The 24,337-nt window shown below is 32.7% G+C and overlaps 1 protein-coding gene across 1 annotated transcript in view; it reads left to right on the top strand.

The window, feature by feature from the left end:
- LOC126880447 (synaptogenesis protein syg-2-like) overlaps nt 1-24,337 on the top strand; it is an 832,444-nt gene that overhangs the window by 449,393 nt on the left and 358,714 nt on the right. The window contains exon 2 of the mRNA XM_050644308.1: nt 20,096-20,304. Within this exon, the coding sequence (XP_050500265.1) occupies nt 20,096-20,304 (209 nt within the window). The remainder of the gene's footprint in view (nt 1-20,095; nt 20,305-24,337) is intronic.

The raw sequence follows: 24,337 nt of genomic DNA, 5'->3' as shown, positions 1-24,337 counted from the left end.
GCTACTGTATCACCTTAAACGTTTAGGACAATTATTAATAAGAAAATAAATGGATACAGAGATTATATACCTTATTATTCTGAACTAAACATTGCATTTTTTGCACGTTGACACAAAAACTAAAAAAATGATAAAAGGTTAATTTGATTAAATACTTTTTTTTTCAACTTATCTTAGTTCGTAATGTAAAATAAGAAATAGGGCTTTTCGTCTTCTTCGTATTACGAGAGATGTCGCTGTTTTGCGTCTCAAAAGGTGGAAACATTGCGTCGCGATGTTTTCCCCTAAATAGGCAGGATTGTTGATATTCGTTTCAGAGTTGTGACTGCATAGCTTCACTGAGGATGCATAGATGCTGAAATAGCTATATGGAGATGGTGGTCCAACTCTGAATCAAATAAAAACAAAAACTGCCTTTATCTTTTTCATCTTTGCTCAGATTTGAGTACCTGAAACTGTCTTTCGGTCCTTTTCCTAGACGAAAAGAAGGTAAATACGTGGCCTACGTGTCCTCTATTTGCTTTCTTCTATATTCGTCGTCTCTTGTGCTTGTGTGAGATACAGGATGCAGCCAGAAAGCAGTTTCTTAACGAAAAGTCTTGGATTTAAAATATTGTTTATTATTTTTATTTCAATGATTCTAATTGTATAAAAGTAGCAAACTTTGTATCTAGGGCTTTACGTCTTCCTCGTATTACGAGAGATACCGCTTTTTTGCGTCTTAAAAGGTGAAAACATTGCATCGCGATGTTTTCCCTTAAACAGGCAGGATGGTTGATATTCGTTTCAGAGTTGACTGCATAGTTGCATTGTTTGCAGAGTTGTGACCCCCCATCCCTCCCCTCAAGGCCTGCGCCCCAATGCACCGCATTGGTTGTATTGAAAATATTACCTTGAAATTATTTGAAAACTTAAGTTTTCAAAAAAACAGTCGCCAGCACGCAAAATGGTTGTAGGTCAACTAAGAGTACTGTACAAAATAGGAGAATTCATAGCCGGCCAGTGCCGTGCGCCAATTGCAATATTGGTTAAATTGTAAAACTAAATTTTGTTGGAAAAATATTGACCCACCATACCGGTTGAGGGTTAACACTTTACTAGGTAACTTTAGGTACTACTAAAAAAGTAAGTGGGACAAAAGTGAGTGTGCGAAGTGCTACAAAAAGAGTATTTGGAATACTCGCTTAAAGATGGAGAACTACAAATAAGTCTTTGGATGGTGAAATGATTGTGAAAAGTAATAGTTTTTACCAAGTTTTACCTAGAATGGGTACCTTTTACAGAGTAAGTGAGTGTTGTGTTGTGTGATAGAAAAATTACAATGAAGCTAAAGGAATAATTCTAGTTTAAAATTCTTAAAGACCAACTAGAATGTACGGAATTGAATCCTCGGCAGTTAAAAAGAACGAGGAAAAATGAATGGATGGGAATTAGGGAAGTGTAGAGGTGGCGCTAATTGATGCCAAAATTAGAGAGCACAGGCTAAGATGGTTTGGTCATGTTCAACGTCGAGACGTTAATCCACCAATAGGTACTAACAATTGCTGATCTGTGGATTTCTGGGAGGAGTAGGAGAGGAAGATCAAAGAAGACCTGGGGGAAAACGATAAGGCAGGACATGTAGATAAAGGAAATTAATATTTATATGACCCAGTATAGAAACTTATGGAGAAATGTAATTAGGGAGGCCGACTCCGCATAGGAATAAAGCCAAAGAAAATGAAGATGATAACTATTGAAATAAATTTAATATAAAACTAAAAAGAAAAGCCGACAAAAAAAGAACTAGAAAATAAAAAATACAAACGAAGCTTCCCAGATTTTAGTTTCTTTTATGTATGCTTTACTTAATGCAGCTTTTTTATGTTTAAAACCTGCTGACTTTCTATTCGTTTAATACTAAGCTCTTTCTGGAATTTTCAACACATGTTTCTCCGAAATCAAATTTAATCCGCCATATGTTTTACTTACGGTTTAGTCCTACCCTGTTATATGTATACCCGTCCGGGTATAATTTAATACAAAGTGCCGTTCTTTCCCTATATATATGTCGAATCTTTTTCCGCCCATTTTGCTTTTCAACACTCGGCCGCTACTTTACTACACGGTCGTACACACCTTTTTTGAGAGAAGATAAAGGAAAGGACATTTATTTTTAAAGTTTTATAGTTGGTCAACACTTTTTGCTTTTTGTGTATCCAAAAAAATGAAAATATATTAAGATTTAATATAAACACCATACACGAATACGAATTTTAAATAGAAACTTTTTTAATTCCCGGGTTTGTCGGTCTGTTATATATTTTATTATCGCTTAAACGTTTCGGCTATTTGTCATTTTCAATAAGAACTTTAATTATATAAACGTTAAAGAATACACTTTATATTTTTGTCTGCACTTTTTATTAGTTTGCGTTGGAATTCAAAACTGATATTCTACCCTAAAGCTACATAACAGATACATTAAACTAAAGGGTGTTTTTTTTAGAGGTATAGAACTTTAAAGTAGAATAAAACAAAGAGTATTTTTTATATTAACATGAAATTGACTTTATTTGAAAGATAATTTTTTGACATTATATTTTAAATATGACTTCTGGCATATGACCACCACGGCTGGCTCTGACGTAGTCTAATCTGGAGGTCCAATTTTCGACGACTTTTTCCAACATTTGTGGCCGTATATCGGCAATAACGCGGCGAATGTTGTCCTCCAATTCGTCAATCGTTTCAGGCTTATTGGCATAGACTAGCGACTTCACATAACCCCACAGAAAATAGTCTAACGGTGTTAAATCGCACGACCTTGGAGGCCAATTCACGGGTCCTAAACGCGAAATTATGCGGTCACCAAACGTTTCCCTCAATAAATCCATTGTGGCACGAGCTGTGTGACATGTTGCGCCATCTTGCTGAAACCACAGCTCCTGCACATTATGGTTGTTCAATTCAGTAATAAAAAAGTCAGTAATCATGGCTCTATAGCGGTCACCATTGACTGTAACGTTCTGGCCAGCATTGTTTTTGAAGAAGTACGGACCAATGATTCCACCAGCCCATAAAGCACACCAAACAGTCAATTTTTCTGGATGTAGTGGTTTCTCAACATACACTTGAAGATTATCTTCACTCCAAATACGGCAGTTTTGTTTGTTGACGTAGCCATTTAACCAAAAGTGAGCTTCGTCGCTAAACAAAATTCGCTTATGAAAGTCGGGATCAACGGCAATTTCGTTTTGGGCCCATTCACCGAATGTACGCCTTGCTAGGTGATCGTGTGGCTTCAATTCCTGCACGAGTTGAATTTTGTAAGCACGCAAACCAAGATCTTTTCGCAAAATCTTCCATAAAGTGGATGGACACATATCCAACTGCTGTGCACGATGGCGTATAGACTGATTCGGGTCTTCCTCTATACTACGCTCAACAGCAGCAACAACATCTTCTGTACGCACTGTACGAAGTCTCTGTGAATGCGTATTATCCTTTAGAGTGAACGTGGTGCGAAAACGTTCCACAGTTGATCGAATTAATTGCTCTGATGGGCGATTATGTATACCATAAAATAGACGTAGTGCGCGATACGTATTTCGAACAGAACTATGATTTTCAAAATAAATTTGCACAATTTGAAAGCGTTGCTCAGGCGTCAGTTTATTCATATTGAAATGTCAAACCAAACTAAATAATAATCACTTGACAGCTGTCAAAATGGCCGCCAGTTAAAAATGTGTTGCCAACTTCTATTTCTATACCTCTAAAAAAAACACCCTTTACAACCGCTTTAAGATCGTATTTACACCGTCTTCCACTAAATATCTGCTAATTTGTGGTATATATTAGAGAGATCCTTGATATGGGACTTGTTATTGATACAATTTTGATCTTTCTTTATGCGAGTCATCTCCAGTATACATATTTTCTTGTAGTTCGGTATTTTTTCTAAAATCTGTACATTTTCAATGTCAAACGCATTGTTATTTTCTATATAACGCTTTGCTGAGGCTGTAGTGTTTAATTTGTGGGTTTGTATTTTATGTTTGTGTGCAACAACCCGTCTATGTAGGCACTGGTGTGTTTGCCCAATATAATAAATATGTTGAATTGCAGTCTGTAAAATTTACTTTAAAATCAAGATCCGACTGCTGATGTTTAGTAACATTAGACCGGGCTGTATCGTCGCCCCCGCTAGCGAAATTATTCCGATACGATTTTTTTGCACAAACTTACTCAAAAAGAGGTCCTTATGACATATCCACAGGGTGCCAGGCGGTGCCGTGTCGAAAAATTGTTTAAACAAATTTTTTTAAACAAATTCACAAAAATATTTTTTTTTATTTCGAACATTTTTTTCTTAGATAACTTGAGTCATTCTGAGCATAAAAGGTCTCTTGTCATTTTTTTCTAAAATTGATTGTTGTCGAGTAATAGGCGATTTAAAATTTGAAAAATGCGAAAATGGCCATTTTCAAGTCTTAATAACTCGAATAAAAATTATTATTATGAAATTCAAACAGTGACCAAATCAACTTTCAAACTCATTCTTCAAGGTCCTGAAGAGATTTTTATCATTATTTTATAACAAAGCTGTTATTTTTAATTATTAACAATTAGCGCTATAGTCCAGGATGTATCGTCGCCCCCGTTAGTGAAATTATTCCGATTCAATTTATTTGCACAAACTTTCTCAAAAAGAGGTCCTTATAACATATCCACAGGGCGGTGCCCTGGTCGATAAATTGTTTTAACAGTTATTTTTAAACAAATTCACAAAAATAATTTTTTCATTGCGAACGATTTTTTTAAGGTAATTTGGGTTCTTCCGAGCAAAAAAGGTCTCTTGTAATTTTTCTCTAAAATTGATTGTTGTCGAGTTATACTCGATTTAAAATTTGAAAAATGCGAAAATGGCCATATAACTCGACAACAATCAATTTTAGAGAAAAATCACAAGAGACCTTTTTTGCTCAGAATAACCCAAATTACCTTAAAAAACTCGTTCGCAATGAAAAAATTATTTTTGTGAATTTGTTTAAAAATAATTGTTAAAACAATTTTTCGACCAGGGCACCGCTGTGTGGATATGTTATAAGGACCTCTTTTTGAGTAAGTTTGTGCAAAAAAATCGAATCGGAATAATTTCGCTAGCGGGGACGACGATACAGCCCGGTTAACGTTAGGTTTAAATTTTGAAAAATATTTTTCGGATGTTTTAAACGATTTATGTCCAGGATAAGATAATGCCATGTTTTGCCAACATTTTCGAAATTTTGTCGGAGAATCCATTAATGTATAGTAGGAATATGTAGTATTTGTCTAAATTGATATTACTATTATTATTGTTAGGTATGGTTTGGTTTGTGTTGGATTTTTCTAAATCATTGTAAAATTCTGGCGGATAACTACACCGAGAAAACAATTTCTTTTCTCCTAAAACACCGATTTCTTTGAGCAATATTTCTTAAAAGGTAACATATCCTATTAACTTAAACATACCGGTTCACATATAAAGAAACGAGTTTTTTTCAATTTCTTCAATACTAAGAAATGCATTAATGGTTACATTTAATTTTCTTATCCTAAAGTTTTTATTTCTTAAATTGAAAACTACAAATATTTTGCAGTATAAGAAATATAATGTTAAGTTAATCCATATTTATATTTGTGAACAAGAAATTTTCTTGCAATCAAATAAATATTTTAAACCACAAGATAGAATTCTTCAGAAATACCCTCGGTAGTAACTGTGGTTATAAAATAAAAACTTTGTCATTAATGCCGAAATGTTACTTGCAAAGAGATTTTCTTCTACAAAAGAATTGCGCAGATTAACTATTTATGATTTAGTAGTCAGTGTTTGTCAAGATGGCGTGTTAATATGTTCATGTTCATATAGATGTATTTTGGATTTATTGGTGTTCTCTAAAAATTAACGGATATTTTAAAGGTACGTACATATATAGGTATTAAATAAAAGTAAATTGAGTTATTTAAGATGTAATAATAATACTGTTGCGTATCCGAATGGTTAAAAAAGAAACATAATAGTATCTTTATATGCTTTTTAGGTATAATGATGGACGACTCTGAAATAAACGAGCTTATTATTCTAACTGGGAAATATGCCACAATTTAAATCTGGGACAGAATGATATAATATATAGCTTCAGAACAATATTAAGAAAGGAGTTATTAACCAACTGCGGGGCCTTCCAGAAATGGTAGAACTTCATACATGTAAATACCTTTTTAAAAATGTGTATACTTATTTATCAACTATAATAGGTTTCTTGAATGTATCGCCTTCTATAAAAATATACAATACAACGCTATATCAAACATGGCGGGTGCAACGCTGAGGATGTGTTCTGTTAATTTATTTGAGATAAAGAAATCAGTTAGTCTAAAAGAAATATATGTTTATGGTTAAGAAATGTTATTGCCGAAAACCGTGAATTAGTTAATATGTATTAAATGACTTAGATGTAAACTAATAATACTTTCCCATAATAAAATTTCTTAATGTATGCTGTCTCTTTTAGATTATAAAAATTAAGAAATTTACATAGTATTATGTCTGCTTCAATGTTTTACATTGGTTGTATTTTCCCTCTTATTTTAGCTAAACAATGTTTATTGTGTGACTTAATATTATACAGATAAATAATTAGCATTAACAAAAAGAAAAAAATAAACAAAGATGTGTAGGTTAAATAATGCCATGTTTGAACTAAATTTGATTGATTATTATTAGTATTAATAGTTCTTATATGGGGCCGTGTATTTGTTTTTTTTTATTTTCTAAATTTGTCAAAATAAATATCTATATCTTTATAAAAAAAAAAATTATTAAATTAAGTTTACTCTTTCTACATAACGATTTTGTTTTAGTGAATTGCTGATATACAAAGTGCTATTAACAAAAGAAGGGAAATTTGAGGAAGTTGGATTTGCCTCTCCATCCTTTTATTGTTGTGTGGAAGCCAGTGGTTTAAGAGTGGAGAAAATATTTGTATGTAATAATAACGTTTTATATCTTGTTTTATTAGTAAATATTGATTTTACCTTAAGACAATGATTTATTTCGCCGTAGGTAATATCACTTTATTTTCAAGAAATATTAACTTAACTCTAAATATACGTTTATCTCTGCGAAATATATTTCTTGACATTAAATACATTAATTATTAATAGTAAAATAATAATATTCCTTACTACGAAATATTATTGCTCAGAAAGAATAGTTTTGTAATGTGTAGAAAATATATTTTTATGACTAATAAAATTAATTAACATCAAGTGTAATTTCTTTCTGATAAATGGGTTTGAAGTTTTCCAGAAAGTGATAGTTCAATCATGTTTAAGATATATTTCTTTGGCTATAGTAGAATTTATTTGAAATATTTTAGAAAATTATATCTTACATACAAAGATATATTTCTTAGGCAATATGCCAAGTCGATCTTTCTTAAATATTAATAAAGTTTCTTTATGTCAAGAATTTTTTTCTCTCGGTGTATCAGTAGTAATTGCACGAGAGCTCTAAAATTATCGATTTGATTCCCGAGTGACACTTTGACAGTTTTAATTTCACGTCCCAAAAGGAGTGAAATTATGTCAAAGTGTCACGAGGGCAACAAGTCGGTAATAATTTTAGAGGACGAGTGTAATTCGCTGAGATTATTTCATGAATAAAACTATTTTTTAAATCATTCTAACTAATATTTTATTAGATGAAAGACTGATAAGTTTGTACACACTTGAATGAATAAAGGAAATGAAAATGTAGTATGTCAAAGTGTGTAAATAATTTATTTCTTTAGCTGAGCGCTTTCGATATAAACGTCATCATCGGAGCTAATGCTAAAATAAAAAAAGAGATCTTGTAAGAAAAAGAAGTACAAAACTCTTTTTTTGCTTACGTTAAATAGTAAAAAGTACCGCCACAATTGAGGTGTTCATAAGATGCACATAATTACACCTCAATTGTGGCGGTACTTACTATTTGACGTAAGTAAAAAAAGAGTTTTGTACTTCCTTTTCTTACAAGATCTCTTTTTTTATTTTAGCATTAGCTCCGATGATGACGTTTATGTTGAAAGCGCTCAGCTAAAGAAATAAATTATTTACACACTTTGACCTACAACATTTTCATTTCCTTTATTAATAATTTAGTGATATCTTCGCCTGAATATTTGCTAAACGTGCTCCTGGTGTTCTCTTTGACAAGTTGTAAAACATTCAATTATCATTAATGTCACTGAATGTTCATTTCTTCGTAGCAACGAAGGGCATCTGACGTAATGCTTAATGACGGGAAACTATCAAAAATTATCGCTGTAATTTTTATTTCTGTAGCTATCTATTGGTCAGAATCTTTATGAATGAAATAATCATTTATCATTTATCATGATTATAATCATTTGGTTCTAAAATATCTTCATTAATATTTTTTGTATTTTGACAACGGCATCCGATTTGGACGTCGAAACGTTAATAAAATTATTTTTTTAGTAAAATTGTGGCTTATTTTCCAATAAAAGTGGTTAATTACAAAAATGCCACAAGAAAATAGCTTCAGAACAACAAATATCTTCACGTTTCCCATCGTCATTCTCTTATCAATCTCTTTACCATCATCCCTATGTGTGGTCGGCTTCCCTAATTGCATTTCTTCATTAGTTGTTATCTTGGGTCGTATCAACAACAATCCCTTTTACCGAGAAGTCCTGCCTAAGAGTCTCGCCCAGGTCTTTGGTCTTTCTCTCCTGCTTCTTCCAAGAACGCGCAGTTTATCCTTTTTTGTTACTCCACTCATCCATCTAAGCATTCTCGTTTCGGTCACATGCATTCGTTGTTTCTCTTTCTTTTTAACTGCCTAACACGTTCAGTTTTGTACATCATAGCCGGTCTTATAACTGTTTTATAGAATTTTCTCTTTAGCTCCATCGGAATTTTTCTATCATACAACACACCACTCGCTTCCTTCCATTTCATCCATCCAACCTTAATTGTGTTGCATGTATCTCTATGTATTTCCCCATTACTCTGCAATACCGACCATAGGTACTTAAAACAAACTTGTGCAGTGTGTGTTATTTGAATTATTATTATTTTTAACTAGGTAAACTACGGACGATAGACTGTAGGACGACATTCTGGAATGTGTTGGATAGCTACTCGTGTCAGTTCTTTTATTGAATGTAGTTGGACTGTTTAAGTATATATCGCATTTCCAAAAACACTCTTATAATGCCTTTATTTTTATTACAAATAATTGTATCCCCTTCAAAACAAACTGTGTTTAGATGTAACAGCAGGTTGTACTAAGGCGCAAGAATGTTTGGATAAGTGAAATCACTACGATGTGAAGTTAGTCTCCCTTAAGTGAACGTCCAGTCTGACCTATGCGACAAGAATATTACATAGGGCAGTCTGTAACATTTGTTGTTGCATAACAGCATGCAACATATAATGCGTATTACATTTGACATGCTGCGTAAACATTATTCTACGCTTAAAAAAGTGATATGTTGAGTCAACTAAATTTTTATTACTTACGATTTTAAATCACATCCATTTAAATACGATTTTAGATACCATCAAATAAAGTTGATATTATTTCTAAGAAGAAGTTTAGCCAAATTGTTATCTATTATATATTTTCAGACCCCACGTCCATTCTTCATCCCCGTTAGGCAGGCAATGTAAGTGTCTACGGATGGAAAATGAAAATATTATGCGAGATGGAAATGTAAACTAATGTTACAAGTCACTCTATTGTGAACAGGACATGTAGTAAACTTTGTTTCCTTTATTACCCCCAACATTTTGTTGAATTTTAAAAAGCAATTGTTATGTAAAGATGAAAGTTATTTACATAATATTACAAAACGAAACAGTCTGCTGTAGAATGTTTCATGCTCAAATTTCGCGTTATAATTATATTTAATATTTAATTTGTAAGCGAGAATAAACCTACTATTTAATAGAATTGTGCAAGCAGAGCAAATGTTTAGTAAATGGAAAACAGTACTTTAGTGACTATTTGGAAGCACAAAACAGATGTTGATCAATATACACATCAAATATTTATAAAATAGATCATCTGGTCAATTAAATTATATTTAAAGTTTAATAACTTGGAGTTGTACAGAAACACAAAACAGATGTTGATCAATATACACATCAAATATTTATAAAATAGATCATCTGGTCAATTAAATTATATTTAAAGTTTAATAACTTGGAGTTGTACAGTTATTTATGAGAGAGGTGGCTGAAAGAAAAACTTATTTAAAAGCAAATCTTTTAATACAACTCTTTTTAGAGTTGCTCTTGTTAGAGTTTCTTCAGAGAGCGCATATTTGATTCTCTCTCAGGATATTCTAATTCTCTCTCAGAGAGAATCAAATATGCGCTCTCTGAGGAAACCCTAACAAGAGTTGAATCTAGTTGGAGTGCTTTTGGCGCTCTCTGAACTAACTAAAATAAAACGGCTCTTGTTTCGGTTCACAACATTTATTAAATAAAATTAAATTAAGAATTGTAGAAACTATTAATAATAAGTTTGTTCTAGCATCAGTTTTAAATGGTTTGAAACTATCATAAGCATGCGCATTTGTTTAATTGCGTTCAAGCATACTAATTACTAGTTTGAAACTACTAGTCAGGCGTTCTAACGAGAGTAAATTTTGATTTGGAAACTGGCTTAAAACGGTCAAAAGGGTTTTGCGGATTTTGTTTGGATTTTCAGTTTGCACTTGCGCAGTGGAATTATCTGTTTGACGTTTACAAATTTTAAATGTAAGTGATATGTTTTTTCTATGTTAGTTACCATTATTTACGTTTATAATAATATTTTTCAATATTTAGCATAAATCTGGGAAATTTGGATACTTATAAAAAATGTATTTTTAATCTAACCTCAAAATTATAAATAAAAACAAATAATTTGACGTTGGTATTGACTCCGATAAAAAGCGTTCTAGCAAAAAGCAGTTTGTTATCAGTTTGTGGATTGAACATGCGCAGTAAAGCAGTACAATAATCTGGTGCCAAACCATACAAAAGTACATTCTAGAACCAGTGCCGGATTAACCATTGGGCAAAGTAGGCGGTTGCCTAGGGGCCTCGGCTCCAAAGGGGGCCTCGTAGGCCCCAAAACGAAAAAATAATAATTAGAATTTTAATAACAACTATAAATCACATATATGTTGAAAAATTCAAATAACGCGCAATGCCATAAACTCGGTTTCACACGGAAATCCTAGTAAAGCTGCAACCAATGAAAATGCACGTGATGAAATAGAAAAGTCTGAGGGAAACATCGCTTCCGTAACTAAGAAGATGAAAAAACATACAATGGCAGTTATATTCCAGTTCAAGAAAAGAACCAAAAACGAAACTAAGTTAGAAATTGAAATTACAGGTAAATTGGGCCCAGAATTCGGAAACAACATAGGATTATGGAATACCATAACTGAACAAATATGGAAATTTTGGATTGGGAAAGGTTCTTCAGAATGTAAAAACCTTGATGGAAGTTTTTCAGCACCAAAAAGAAATCTTGAGGGCATTACAAGATTTTTTACACATCTATGGTTTTTCGAAAAGATATCTGTGTAACAAAAATTAAAAGAGATTGGCTAACGTACTTTCCCTCAAATGGACATGTTTATTGCCTTCCTTGTATATTTTTTGGCGAACATGGCTAACATTTGGTGAACACTCACCGACAAGCAGCGCCTTCATGGTCGAATTGATAACATGATAACTCTTTGGAAATTTAATTTAATCAAGAACGAGGTTACTGAAGTCTAGTTCTGAAACGAGTAGTCTCTGTGGTTAAGTTTCTATCTTTTCGCGGATTAACATTTAGAAGTGATACAGAGACCCTTCGTTCACAAAATAATGGGAACTAGTTAGGCATTTTAGAGCTACATTCAGAGTACGATCCTGTTTAAGCTAAGTACGGCAATAACGGTACTGGAAAACCTTCTTACTTATCTTCAAAGATCTGGGAAGAAATAATAGAAGTAATGACAAAATACGTTTTGAATACAATTGTTAAAGACATTAAGGAAGGTAAATGCTACTCCTTAAGTGTCGATTAAATACCAGATTTGTCTCATATTGATCAGTTGACTATTTATTAAGGCTATGGGTACATAATTCGCAAATATTTTACGTGTATCCCTACTTTTTCTGTCTTTACACGGCAAATTACGCGTAGTAAAATTCACACTGGTATGGATATGTAAACATTACTAGAATGTCATTCTACTTGAAAATGTCATCATTAATTTAAAGAGATGGGTTTTGAATGTTCTTGGATAACTGTTATTTTTATAATTGGAAATTATTAATTCAGTTAATAAATGTGATAATTTTTTCACTAACTATGTATTCAGTGATTGTAATAATTTATTTGTACAACAAAGACTAATACTCAATCGAGAAAAGAGGAAAAGTGTTAAAGTGATTTTTTAATAATATATTGTTATGGAACGCTTACAATTTTGAACATCTTTAACAACAAAATACTTGGATCACAGAATATATTATCCTGATGTATTCTCTGCTTGGATCTTCCACAAATAATACACAATAAATAACTTTTTATTAAGTTCACGTCTTAAATCAATTATTTATCAAATACACTATATTTCAATAATATTTAATCAATAACTCAACATATTCCCGATGCAATGTCAATTAAAATTGCCACTGATTGTCAGTGTCTGACTGGCAATATATGCTGACAATATTATATTCGGCTGAGTGCGTTGTAAGACAAAGATAGATTTGGAAAATATTACCACGGCATTGTGTTTATTTTTTTCGAATCCTGAAAAACCAATAAATATTTTTGAAAAATTTAAACGCAGAATGAAAGACTAAATTATTACCGAGGGCCGGAAGTCCCTTAGAATAAATAAAAAGTTTATTTTGAATGATATATTTGAAATTAAAAATCACACTAAATTTTCTCTTAGTTTTTCACCCCTGTAACTTATTAAAATAAGCATTATAGAAGTTCTCAGGGATTTTTGGCCCTCGCTAATAACGTGATCTTTCATTCTGCGTTTAAATTTTTCAAAAATACTTATTAGTTTTCTCAGGATTCGAAAAAACTGAATCCCCATTTGAATAGCATTGCAGCCGAAAATACGTATACCCTATTCCACGAACATACACCTGTTTTGTATTACTTCGACAACGAATATTTTACTGTGCAAAATAAGAAGAACGAAAGTAAATTGCAAATTACATTGTTGTTTATTGGAATAATTATTAGCGCCATTTACTTTCGTACTTCTTATGTTGCACAGTAAAATATTTGTTGTCGAAGTAATCCAAAACAGGCGTATGTTCGTGAAATGGTCCATACCGATCCTCTTAAGATATGTAAATCCAGCTTATGGTAAAGTGTATGAGGGTTTTCTCACATTCATACCCATAAGTAGAGATACTGGAGAAAATCTTTCTTATGCTGTTTTAATCGTTTAGACCGACTGGGGAATTGATGTAAACGACATGAGGAGACAATCATTCAGCAAACACGTTAGGCAATGGCAATATAATGGTATCCAGGCTCATTTATCTAAGATTAACTAACTTGCAATTTACATTCCTTTTCCGGCACACTCGCTTAATTTAATTGGAGTAAGTACTGCTGAAAGTTGCGTTGGAGCAATATCGTATTTTGAGTTTGTTTAGTCCGTGTATAACTTTTTTTCAGCCTCTACCCACCGTTAAAAAGTTATGATCAAATGCTTAAATGAAATTTTACTAAGCGATCCCATTCGTCACGATCTCGTCATTAAAAGAACAAGCACCATAAGATGGAGTGCAAGGACTGATTCAACAAGAGCTTTGTCTAGAGGCTACAACGTCTTTAAATCTGCTGTGCATTCTCTTACTGAAAACACTAATTAAAAGGATGAAACCATTCAAGAGGTTTTCTTGAAAGAAATGTCAAAAAAAGATACATTCGTAATGAATGAGTTTTGGGAAATATTTTGGAACGAATCAACGCTGTCTGTAAATCATTATAGAGAGAAGAAATTGAACTCAAAACTGCAGATGAAGGATGGAGATGGAAGGGTTAACCGAGGTGGTTTTGGAGGGAGAAGGCGGAGACCTTAAGGGGCCTCATAGCTTGGGTTGCCTAGGGGCCTCAAGATTCTTAATCCGGGACTGGCTAGAACAAACCTAATATATTTTCTTAAAAAGTGAGCTTATTTCTCTGAGACGGTAATCTTTCCCTGTCGAAGGCTATAGGCCTGGATCTCGCATACCAAAAAGTTGATTAATAGCAAGAAAAAAATGTGTTAATAGCTTAAAGTTGTCTAGTCAGAAAAACTTTGATGTATGCGAACATTCTAACAGTGGAAATTTAATAGTAGAACGTGATTTTAATTGTAAAACTTGTCATCTTGACAAGTTTATGATTGTGAAAACTAGCAGGTTGTTTTTAAGTTTAGTCAATAGCAAACTTTATATAATATATAAAAAAATGTTTGTCCGACATATATGTTGAGAATTTTAATAAGTCCGACACGTAGAGCATGTTAAATGACAGGATTTATATTGGTGGTAAATAGCAGTCTGATTTTTGCATGAGAGTTTAATGAAAGGGTAACAAATCAAGAGACTAATTTCACCAACGATCCCTAAACAGTTGCCTTATTAAGTAATTCTTATCGATAGGAACTTCCTAAGTCAATACTTAAGAACAATAGCGTTTCACAACCAAAAGAACTGCTTATCTAGAAAATTCTTTCCTAGGTATTAATTCGGGTACGTTTGAACTATTTTTGATAAATAAAAAGAAGAATAAGATGACATTCCCTTACTTTTTCGATTATTGGTCATTATTTTTTGTTTGCCAAGTTGGTTTCAGTTTTGTACTGTTATACAGTAGGAAAAATGAAAGAATACCCATGAACGAACATATAAAACACGCTGTATTTTCCTGTCACCGTGTCACACAAAAAATTGCCCAGTGCACGTACATGTAATAATTATTGTTATATGTACTTGCACTGGACAATTTTCTTTGTGACACGGTGACAGGAAAATACAGCGTGTTTTATATTTTCGGTTATGGGTATTCTTTCATTTTTCCGACTGTAGTTATTTTATTTAGTAGTTAGTTATTTGTGAATTAGTTTTGTTAAGTTTTGTATGTTATTTGTATATGTACAGTGAAATTGAGGAAAAGAAAAGGGTTGTAAATTCACAATGTTGAAAATTTGAAGTTAGTTGAATTGTCATTAATGAAATAATTTTAAAATAAATATGTTAAAAATTGCTTCTTTTATTGTTAATTTTTAATGACACACTTTTAGTGATATCATGAATGGGTTTTTGAAACACAACACTAGTTTGTAAGGTAGTAGGTAGACTACATAATTTTGTCAATAGACCTGTAAAAAACTCCCAAAGGATTTTCTATATTTTCCAACACATACTATATTAATAATATAAAAGAAAATACAAAATTACAACTAGTATACCTAATATTACAGAATAACAGAAAAATTAAGGTAAGAAGCAAATTATTGACAAACGTCACAAGTACATTAGTCAAAATTGTAACAATATAACCTGACTGTCAACGATAAGTAATACCTAAAGTTTAGGGAGATCGAAAACCGTATCCTACCGTAAGGAAATGCTTAAGCGGTTTAGGCAATTCTTATCGTATGGTGAAATCCGTTTTAGAGTTAGGAAATACCTAATCTCACTTAGGTAATTCTTAAATATTTAGGTATCGTTGTTGAAATCGGGCATAAGTTTCTTTCGAAATTGAAAATGGTTAGTCATTTTTGGAAATAAATCAATTGGAAGTTCTGTCCGACAACACACATGGCACGTTTTCGCAGTCTGACGTTCGAAAGCTGTAACCTGTTTCACGGTTAAATCTTCCCCTGTTCCACTGTTCCTGTACATCATGTTCGTCTTACTAGACACCGTTAAGCTATTAACAAATTTTTAGCTTGCTATTAATAAACTTTTTTTGGTACGAGATTAATGCCTACTACTTGTTACTGATTTTAATTTTGTCATCGTAAGGGTAAGAACAAGAACAGAACAACTGGGGCGCGGTGGAGGTGGAGGTGAAGGTCGCGGTCGATGTCGATATTCATGTAAAACAAACACATTGTAGTAAATGGAACAGAACAGAGCAGGTAAGTCGCGGTGCACTGGAGGTTTAGCGTGATGTCATCCAGGAGGTTTACATCGATGCTTTTGAAAATCAAATAAGTTTTGTTTTACATACATGAATGTCTACTGAGCGGCCTACAAGGATGCTTCCCTGTGATTGGCCCATTCGAAGCCAAGTTGTTATTACCTTCGCTATCTGAGTTGATGCTTTTTATATAATCCCATTTTTGTATTTAGTTTATTTTTGAATTTCTAGAATAGAATAGAATAGAAATATGCTTTATAGTCATGAAAAATTGTACAATTTTATCGACAAAGCTTATAAAAAGTCAAGAAAAACAAAACAATAACAATCAAATTTACTAAAATTACATAAATCGTCAATATATTTCCAATAATAACAATAATAATGAAGTTAAACAGAAGTAATCAATTGCAAAATTTAAGTCAATTGCAAATGCATAGTCTACCTAGTAATTAATAAGTTTAAAAGTTAAGCTGCTGCATATGACAACCAAATATAGACAAAAAAATGATAATAAAAATACTACTTGTGCAAAGGGTACTGTAATTTCTTAGTTATTGATTAAGAAAATCTTCTACTGAATAATATGGTCTTTCAGATACGTAGGCTTTTGTCAGTTTACGGAATTTAGGGTAAGATGCTGCAGATTTAAGTTGTAGAGAGGGTGGTTGTAAAGTTTTTTTGCGGAATATAGTATAGATTTCTTTACTAACTCAGAGGACGGGGTCGGCATATAGACGTCAAACGTAGAATTTCTCGTGAAGTAGTCATGATTAGGTCTTGGTGGAAAGACATGTAGATGTTTACGAATTAAGCAAACAGTTTCTAAAATATACAAAGATGGAAGGGTTAAAATTCTGTGATCTTTGAAGTAACTTCTGCAATGTGTTGTTCTTCTGAGACCAAACAGATATCTAATTGCTCTTTTTTTGTAATTTGAAAATAACATCGAATTGGGAAGCTGTACCAGAACCCCAAAAAGGAAGACCATAACGAAGATGTGACTCGAACAAAGAAAAATATGTTATTTTGGAAGATGCTAAATTGAGTTCATTCGAAACAGATCTTATAGCATAGCAAGCTGAGGATAGTTTCTTCCTTAACAAATCGATATGGTGGGACCATTTAAGGTTGCTCCCTAAAAAAATACCAAGAAATTTTACAGAATCAACGGTACTGATCTGGCTGTTATTAAGAGGTAAGGGTTGAAGGACTCCTTTATAAGACAATGCTACTGTTTTATCTACGTTAAACGAGGGTAAATTAGAGTCAGACCATTGTTTTATTGTAAGTAGATCAGAAGTTATAATAGCATGAAGAGTTGCAATATTTGATTTGCTCCAAGTGATACTGGTATCATCAGCAAAAAGAAAGATTTTTCCATCGATTTTTAAACTAGTGATGTCATTAATAAAGATAAGGAAAAGTAGAGGACCCAATACTGAACCTTGAGGTACCCCACATACAATGTTTTTGAGACTAGAGTCTGTATCATTTGCTCTAACCAGTTGTTTCCTATCATCCAAGTAAGATTGGAACCAATCTAAAGAAATACCTCGAATTCCGTAGAAATTTAGTTTTCTTATCAAAATGTTACGATTTACACAATCAAAAGCTTTGGCGTAGTCACAAAAAACGGTGGCAGTGTGAAGATTATTGTTCAGTGCTTGATAAACCTCATGTAGTATGTACAGAAAAGATGGCGTCAGTGGTGCATTTATTATTTAAAAAGCCGAACTGATTTTGTGATAAAATGTTGTTTTCAACTAGAAAGGACATAAGTCGAGCTTTTATGAGTCTCTCAATAATTTTGGAGAGTACCGGTAGTAGTGCAATAGGTCTATAATTGCAGGTATTAGATATTTCACCACCCTTATGAAGAGGAATAATGATGGCTGTCTTCAGGCACTCTGGAAATTTACCTTTCTCAAAGGAATCATTAATTAGTGAGATGAGGACTTCTAACACATTTTCTGGGAGATTAGAAAAAATTTTTATCGATAGACCATCAGTACTACAGGAGGATTTGCTTTTGATACTATTGATTGGATCAATTCAGATTTATCGACTGGTTTTATAAAGAATGAATTCGAGACCTTTCTTGAATTAGGGAGATAAGCAATGGGATCTTGTTGTGGCAAAATAGTTGATGTAATATTTTTACGCACATTAACAAAGTATTCATTTAGATTTTCAGGGTCTGGAAGGGAAATTGTTTTAGCAGTGTGGGTTTTATTTCGAATATCGTTTATTATGGACCAAGTTTCTTTTGCAACACTTTTTGAGCTTCCCAAACGGTTATGGTAGTAGTCTTTTTTAGCTGATTTTATAAGTTTAAGATAGGTTGCCCTGAACTTGGTGATATATTCAGTGATAGAGACGTTGGTAGTAAATCTCCTGATATAGAGAAGAGAACGCATATTCTTGGAAGATATTCGGATACCTTTAGTAGTCCAGGGTTTGCGATGTTTTGGCTTAATTGCAATTAAAGGAAATGCTTTATTGAAGATACAGACAAGGTTATCCAAAAAAGCACTGAAATTATTATCCACGTCAATAGCAGGAAAACGCCACTCAGAGGTTAAGCATAAATTTTGGAAATTACGAAAGTTCCGGGTGGAAAAAATCCTGCCTAAACGTCGGGTTTTCGAGGAGGGTTTGCTCAAGATATTAAACTTCGTATAAACTGCTTCATGATCAGATAGTCCAGCATTAATAATTGTAGAGTGGACATCAAGGGGTGAAAAATCTGAGACAGTATAATCAATTATGGTAGATGAAGTCTTTGTAATCCTTGTAGGAGAATCAACGTGCATTGTTAGACCATACGAGGTAATTAAATTCCAGACCATCTAAAGACCATCTAAAGTAATTAAATTCATAAATTTTTAAAATATGAAGGAGGATCTGATTATTTACAGCTGACATTTCATCACTGCCATCACTTGACTGACACAACATCGCAAAAGCACAGTCTTTTTGTCATTTAAATTTCATTAAACTACTTCACTTGATAGTGGTTCTAGCTCGACTGACAGCGCAGGTGACCTCCTTGCTATGTGCTGTCGACATCGACCGCGAATTAACTAGTAGCTTCCATCGCGATCTACACCTCCACCTCGACCCACTCGTTCTGTTCTTACCCTAAGGGTGTCAGATTTGAACGATCTTAAAACTGAAATTTTTTGCCGTATCGGTAGGTGTGATGTAATTGTTTAAAAATGGTATTTAGTTTCGCATACATAAAATTGAAAGAGATTTAGGTAACTAAAAATATTAGTATATGGCCCCGTATAGCTCAGGCGATAGCATGTCTTACTTCCACTCAGGTAGGACGGGGTTCAAAACCAAGCGCCTCGCGCCGCCGAGAACATTCAGACAGTTTTAAAATATCTATAGGCCCCAGAAAAATAAGTACCTCGAATAAAAATGAGTAATAATAGGCAGTTGATGGCAAGGTATAAAACGGGAGACTATTATATTATTATAAAAATATTAATATGATTTTGTATACGGTGCTGAAAAAATGTAAATTTTAAATGAGGTGTATTACTTATTGCAGCTTGTCGCTACACTTCTGTTTTAACTAATGTTGAATTTTTATTTGTCTTGCAGTTGCGTATATTTTTTATTTGATCTGATTTGATATGAAATCGTTATTTATGAACAATCAAATAAAAAGTAGAAAATAGATGGTACTATTTCCAATACCAGCAAATCAAGCTACCGAACTACAAAATTGCGAACTGTAAAGCTCTGAAACAATATTTTTCTAAAACAGATATATTTTCGTTTAAAATGCACCTCATACTCGCTTTTAAATTGAAAACAAAATTTCAGCAAGCACTATTTGTTTTCTTTTCACCGTCGCATTTACTATTTGTTTTGTTTCAGTTTCGATGTTAGAGGCAGGGCGTTCAATAAAGCGCTTCACTGGTCTGATTCGAAGATATTTGGACCTCGAGCTTATTTCGTCACTGTTTCCAAACCTGCAGCCTTAACACTTGATGGCGTTCAATTGGACGATGAAGGGGTTTACAGGTGTAGAGTGGATTTTAAAGTGTCCCCGACCCGGAATTTTGCAATTAACTTAACCGTTATAGGTAAGTCATAATACACGTTTATATAAATCAATATTTTACAATAATTTACAATTTCAGTTAACTTACTTAAAGGGCGTTTTAAAAAAGGTAACACCGTGTAAAATATGTAAAAATAATTGAGGTTTGCTTAGTAAAAAAAATAATTTTGGTAACTGCATCCCTTTTCAAAATAAAAGGCGTTGAATAAAAAAAATTACACAGTTTTTACAACTTTGACGAAATTACTAACAGCATTGTAAATAAATTATTATACTAAAATATGTTTTGTAGTAGGGAGCAAAGTATGCTAAATGTGCAGTTACTCGAGCGTTATGGGGGCCTATTGGCTTTGAAGAGTAGGTTCTAAAACCAAAACAAGTTAAGTAAAGTTGTCCATTTTAATAGGCGCTTGCCATTTTTTAATTTAATTTTCCATTTCCATCAATCGTTTTTCCGATTATAGCGCCATCTATCCATAATTAAAAAAAATATTTCGAATAAAAGTTACTTATTTTTACGTAAGGAATCCAAATCTACAATAAAAAATGGGGGCTCCTATTTAAGATTTTAAAGTAACCCCCCACCCCACCTTCGTGGGGGGTCGTGTGTGGTGCCATTCGATAGATTTTTCAACAATATTGAATAACTGTATTTTACAGTTTTTCGATCTGATGTTCATTTCGCGAAATACCGCGGGATTCGTATTTAAAATAATAAATTTACCCCCACCCCTCACAGTGGGAAGTCGTGTTTAGTATCATTCGATAGATTTTTAAAAAATATTGAGCACATATTTTTTAGTTTTTCGACCTGTAATTTTGGGACTCACCCATTTCCTTACGCCCGGCTCAAATCGTCAGATTTTTTAAATATACACTATTTTGCATGTACCTAACTTACCTTATCTTAACCCTTAAAAGCCCAAGGGTGGGTAAAAAATGTCCACCTAATGCGTATTCCCTTGTAACATATTTATTCCGTGTTTAAATTTTTTTTTAATTATTTATTGTTAAAAAGACAGCCCATTATCGAATGTAAATTTGGTTCAAGCGATATTTTTGAAAATAAAAGCAGCATCTTAAGTTAAATATGGATGGGCATAAAAAGTACACCCTTGGCAAAACTTGTTACTAAAGGTTTCTATATAATTTCTCGTTGGTAGGAAGATAATACATATAATTATCGATGTATAATTACATAATGTACATAATTATCCGCCAATGAGGAGGCTGGAAGAAAGAATATGTAGAAAATCGACAAATCTGAATTACTGGTATGTTAATTTTGATGTACATTGTAATTTTGTTGTAAGGTTTGTAAATTGTTTATATTAATATTTTAGAAGATGCTGTGTTTATTAAGCATAAGATTCTTAAGTTTAATCCATTTTCAACAACTCTCAATAAATATATTAACTATTTTCGAGGTGGACATTTTTTACCTACCCTTGGGCGTACATGGAACCTAAAAAAGTTTGGGCGTTTAAGGGTTAATCTAAACATTTCGAGTTTTTTTAAGGATAGATTTAATTTTCGGGCCCCCCTTAACGAACTCCCCTGTGTTAAGAGCCAATATATGGTAGGGGTACATCTGCAGGGTACCAGGTTTCTCCCCATATGCTAATCTGACGCGCTCGAGTAACTGCAAAAATCCCCGCTTGGGCTCCCCTACCATTGGAAGCTGATACATCCCTTGACTTTGTATTTATATCTGACGCTCATAGGGGGGCCAGCTACAAGATTCGTGCCAAGTATTATTCAATATAACTTTTCTACAAATTTTAGAATTATTAACCAAAAATCAAAGTGAACTTAAATATCATACAATTTTACAACAAAAAGGTACTGTTGGTAAAGTCCTTTTCATGGGTCTTTTTGCAGTGGGTCACAAACGATAGTCTCGTGATAATACACATTTATAACATTTATTCTAACACGACATTTTAGTTCAATCTGACAGTTGTCACATTTTATTTGCAATTTGGCATAAAAACAAATCAATTGTGTTTATTGCATTTATAAAATGGTATTTTCGTTGATTCGTATAGTCTTATAAATTGTACAGATTATATTCGTAGATATATTACCTAATTCGTAAATAATTTTTTTTTTCGATTATAGCGCCATCTATCGACAACTAGAATAAATGTTATAAATGTCTGTAATCACGGACGTGCCTTTTTCTGTCACATACAATTTAATGCGTTAGAAGGAAATCGAAAAACTGTGACGCACTGAAAGATGCCTATGAGAAAAGAATAAAACTCGAAACTGTGTACAGTTTTCGGAATTATTTTAACATTAAGTAATAACCGATGCTGGTATAAATTATTTAGGCGTTATAAATGTGGCTTTGTCGTCGAATCCTGAAGATATCTTATACAGACCACGTTACTAATCAAGGCATTGTTTAAAATGCAAAAAGGAAAAGAGCTGTTAACTTCAATAAAAACAGCCAAAATCGAATACCTCAGTCAGATCATGAGGAACAGCGATATATCTGGACTGCTGTAATAAATCTTTCAGGGAAAAGTAAAAGAAAAACGAAGACCAGGAAGGCGAAGTATTTCCTAGCTGAAAAATCTACGTACGTGGTTCAACACAACTACTACAAATCTTTTCAAAGTAGCAGTGTGCAAAGTACAGATTGCCATGATGGTCGCCAACATCCGAAACGATTAGGCACTATAATAAGAAGAAGAAAAAGAAGGTATGAAGTAATGATCAAGTTTTAATAGATATACCTCGATTTTCTGTATCTTTGCCATGGGAAACTGACATTTATTGATTGTTATGTTTTGTTTTGTAACAAGGTTTTTTTTAAATCTTTGTTATTTGTAAAATTAGATATTGTTAATCAAAAGGTACTCAAATATTGAATACACCGGCATGTTATTAACCTTAAGCCAGTGTTTAGGAAACTCCAGTATAGCTTTTACGGGTTATGCAGAAAAGTTTCCTAGAAAAACTTACCAAATAAAAAACCTTAATGCCCGGTTGCACCAACAGATCTTAATCTTAAGACGAGAATAACATAAGAATTAATATAATATAATTATAATATATTATAATAAAAATATCATAATGTAGTAATAAATATAATTGATAATAAGGTAAGAATCGAAAATTATGGTGCAACGTAAGTGATACTCAAGGAGGCCATATCTATAAGTAGAGCTTAGCTAAGCTGGAGCTTAAGATCTGTTGGTGCAACCAGGCATTAGAGCCGTTGAATGACGTTGTCAAGAAGCCGGAAATTAGTCCAGGGCGCATCTGTTTTGAGATGGACGTTGAAAGGTGACTCAAATTTTTTTGCAGAAATTGCTTGAAAATAAATCAAATAATAATATTTGAGTTATCCTCCCTCTCAAAAAGGTCCGGAACATTGTTTAAATAACCAAAATGTCAAAAATTTAAGGAAAAATTCGATTTTTTTCTTGGTTTTTTGATTATAACTTTAAAAGTATTCATTTTCAAGAAAAGTTGTACTGACATAAAAGTTGCGTAATTAAATTTCCTACAATATAGAATTAGTTAAAAATTTAAAAAATAGTCACCCTAGTTGCAAAATAGCAATAATTGCGAAAAAATCATACAAAAACCAGTATTCGCATTTTACGGTTTTCAACCATTTATGCTACACCTAGGACCTTCATATTTCACCCAGAAAAACTTTATGATACAGGAAAACAATACTGTAAATTTCATTAAGATCAGTTCAATAGATTTTGCAATCCAGCTTTCGCAAAAAAAAATCATTTTTTCATAATGTTACAGGACTGAAAATAAAGTAGATAGCAAGTTGAAATTTTTTTTTGCTTATAGAAGTGTACTGTACCTTTCATTTGCAATTTTCAAAATTAATATCGTATAATTACCACGGCGTCAGATATTTTTTGAAATAAACAATAATTTTTGGTGCTACGCGCAGGACAGCGGTGTTCGATTCACACAAGTTGATTTCCACCAAAATTTCTTCCAAACTTTATCTAACATATTATTTTCTTACTCTATAATTTGGTGTATTTTAATATTGTAATTCCACAAAAATCAAA

Source organism: Diabrotica virgifera, chromosome 2 (genome assembly GCF_917563875.1).
Source record: "Diabrotica virgifera virgifera chromosome 2, PGI_DIABVI_V3a".
In the NCBI taxonomy this organism is placed as follows: Eukaryota; Metazoa; Arthropoda; class Insecta; order Coleoptera; family Chrysomelidae; genus Diabrotica; species Diabrotica virgifera.
Note: the sequence above shows the minus strand (reverse complement) of the source record. Positions and strands in the feature narration are given on the sequence as shown.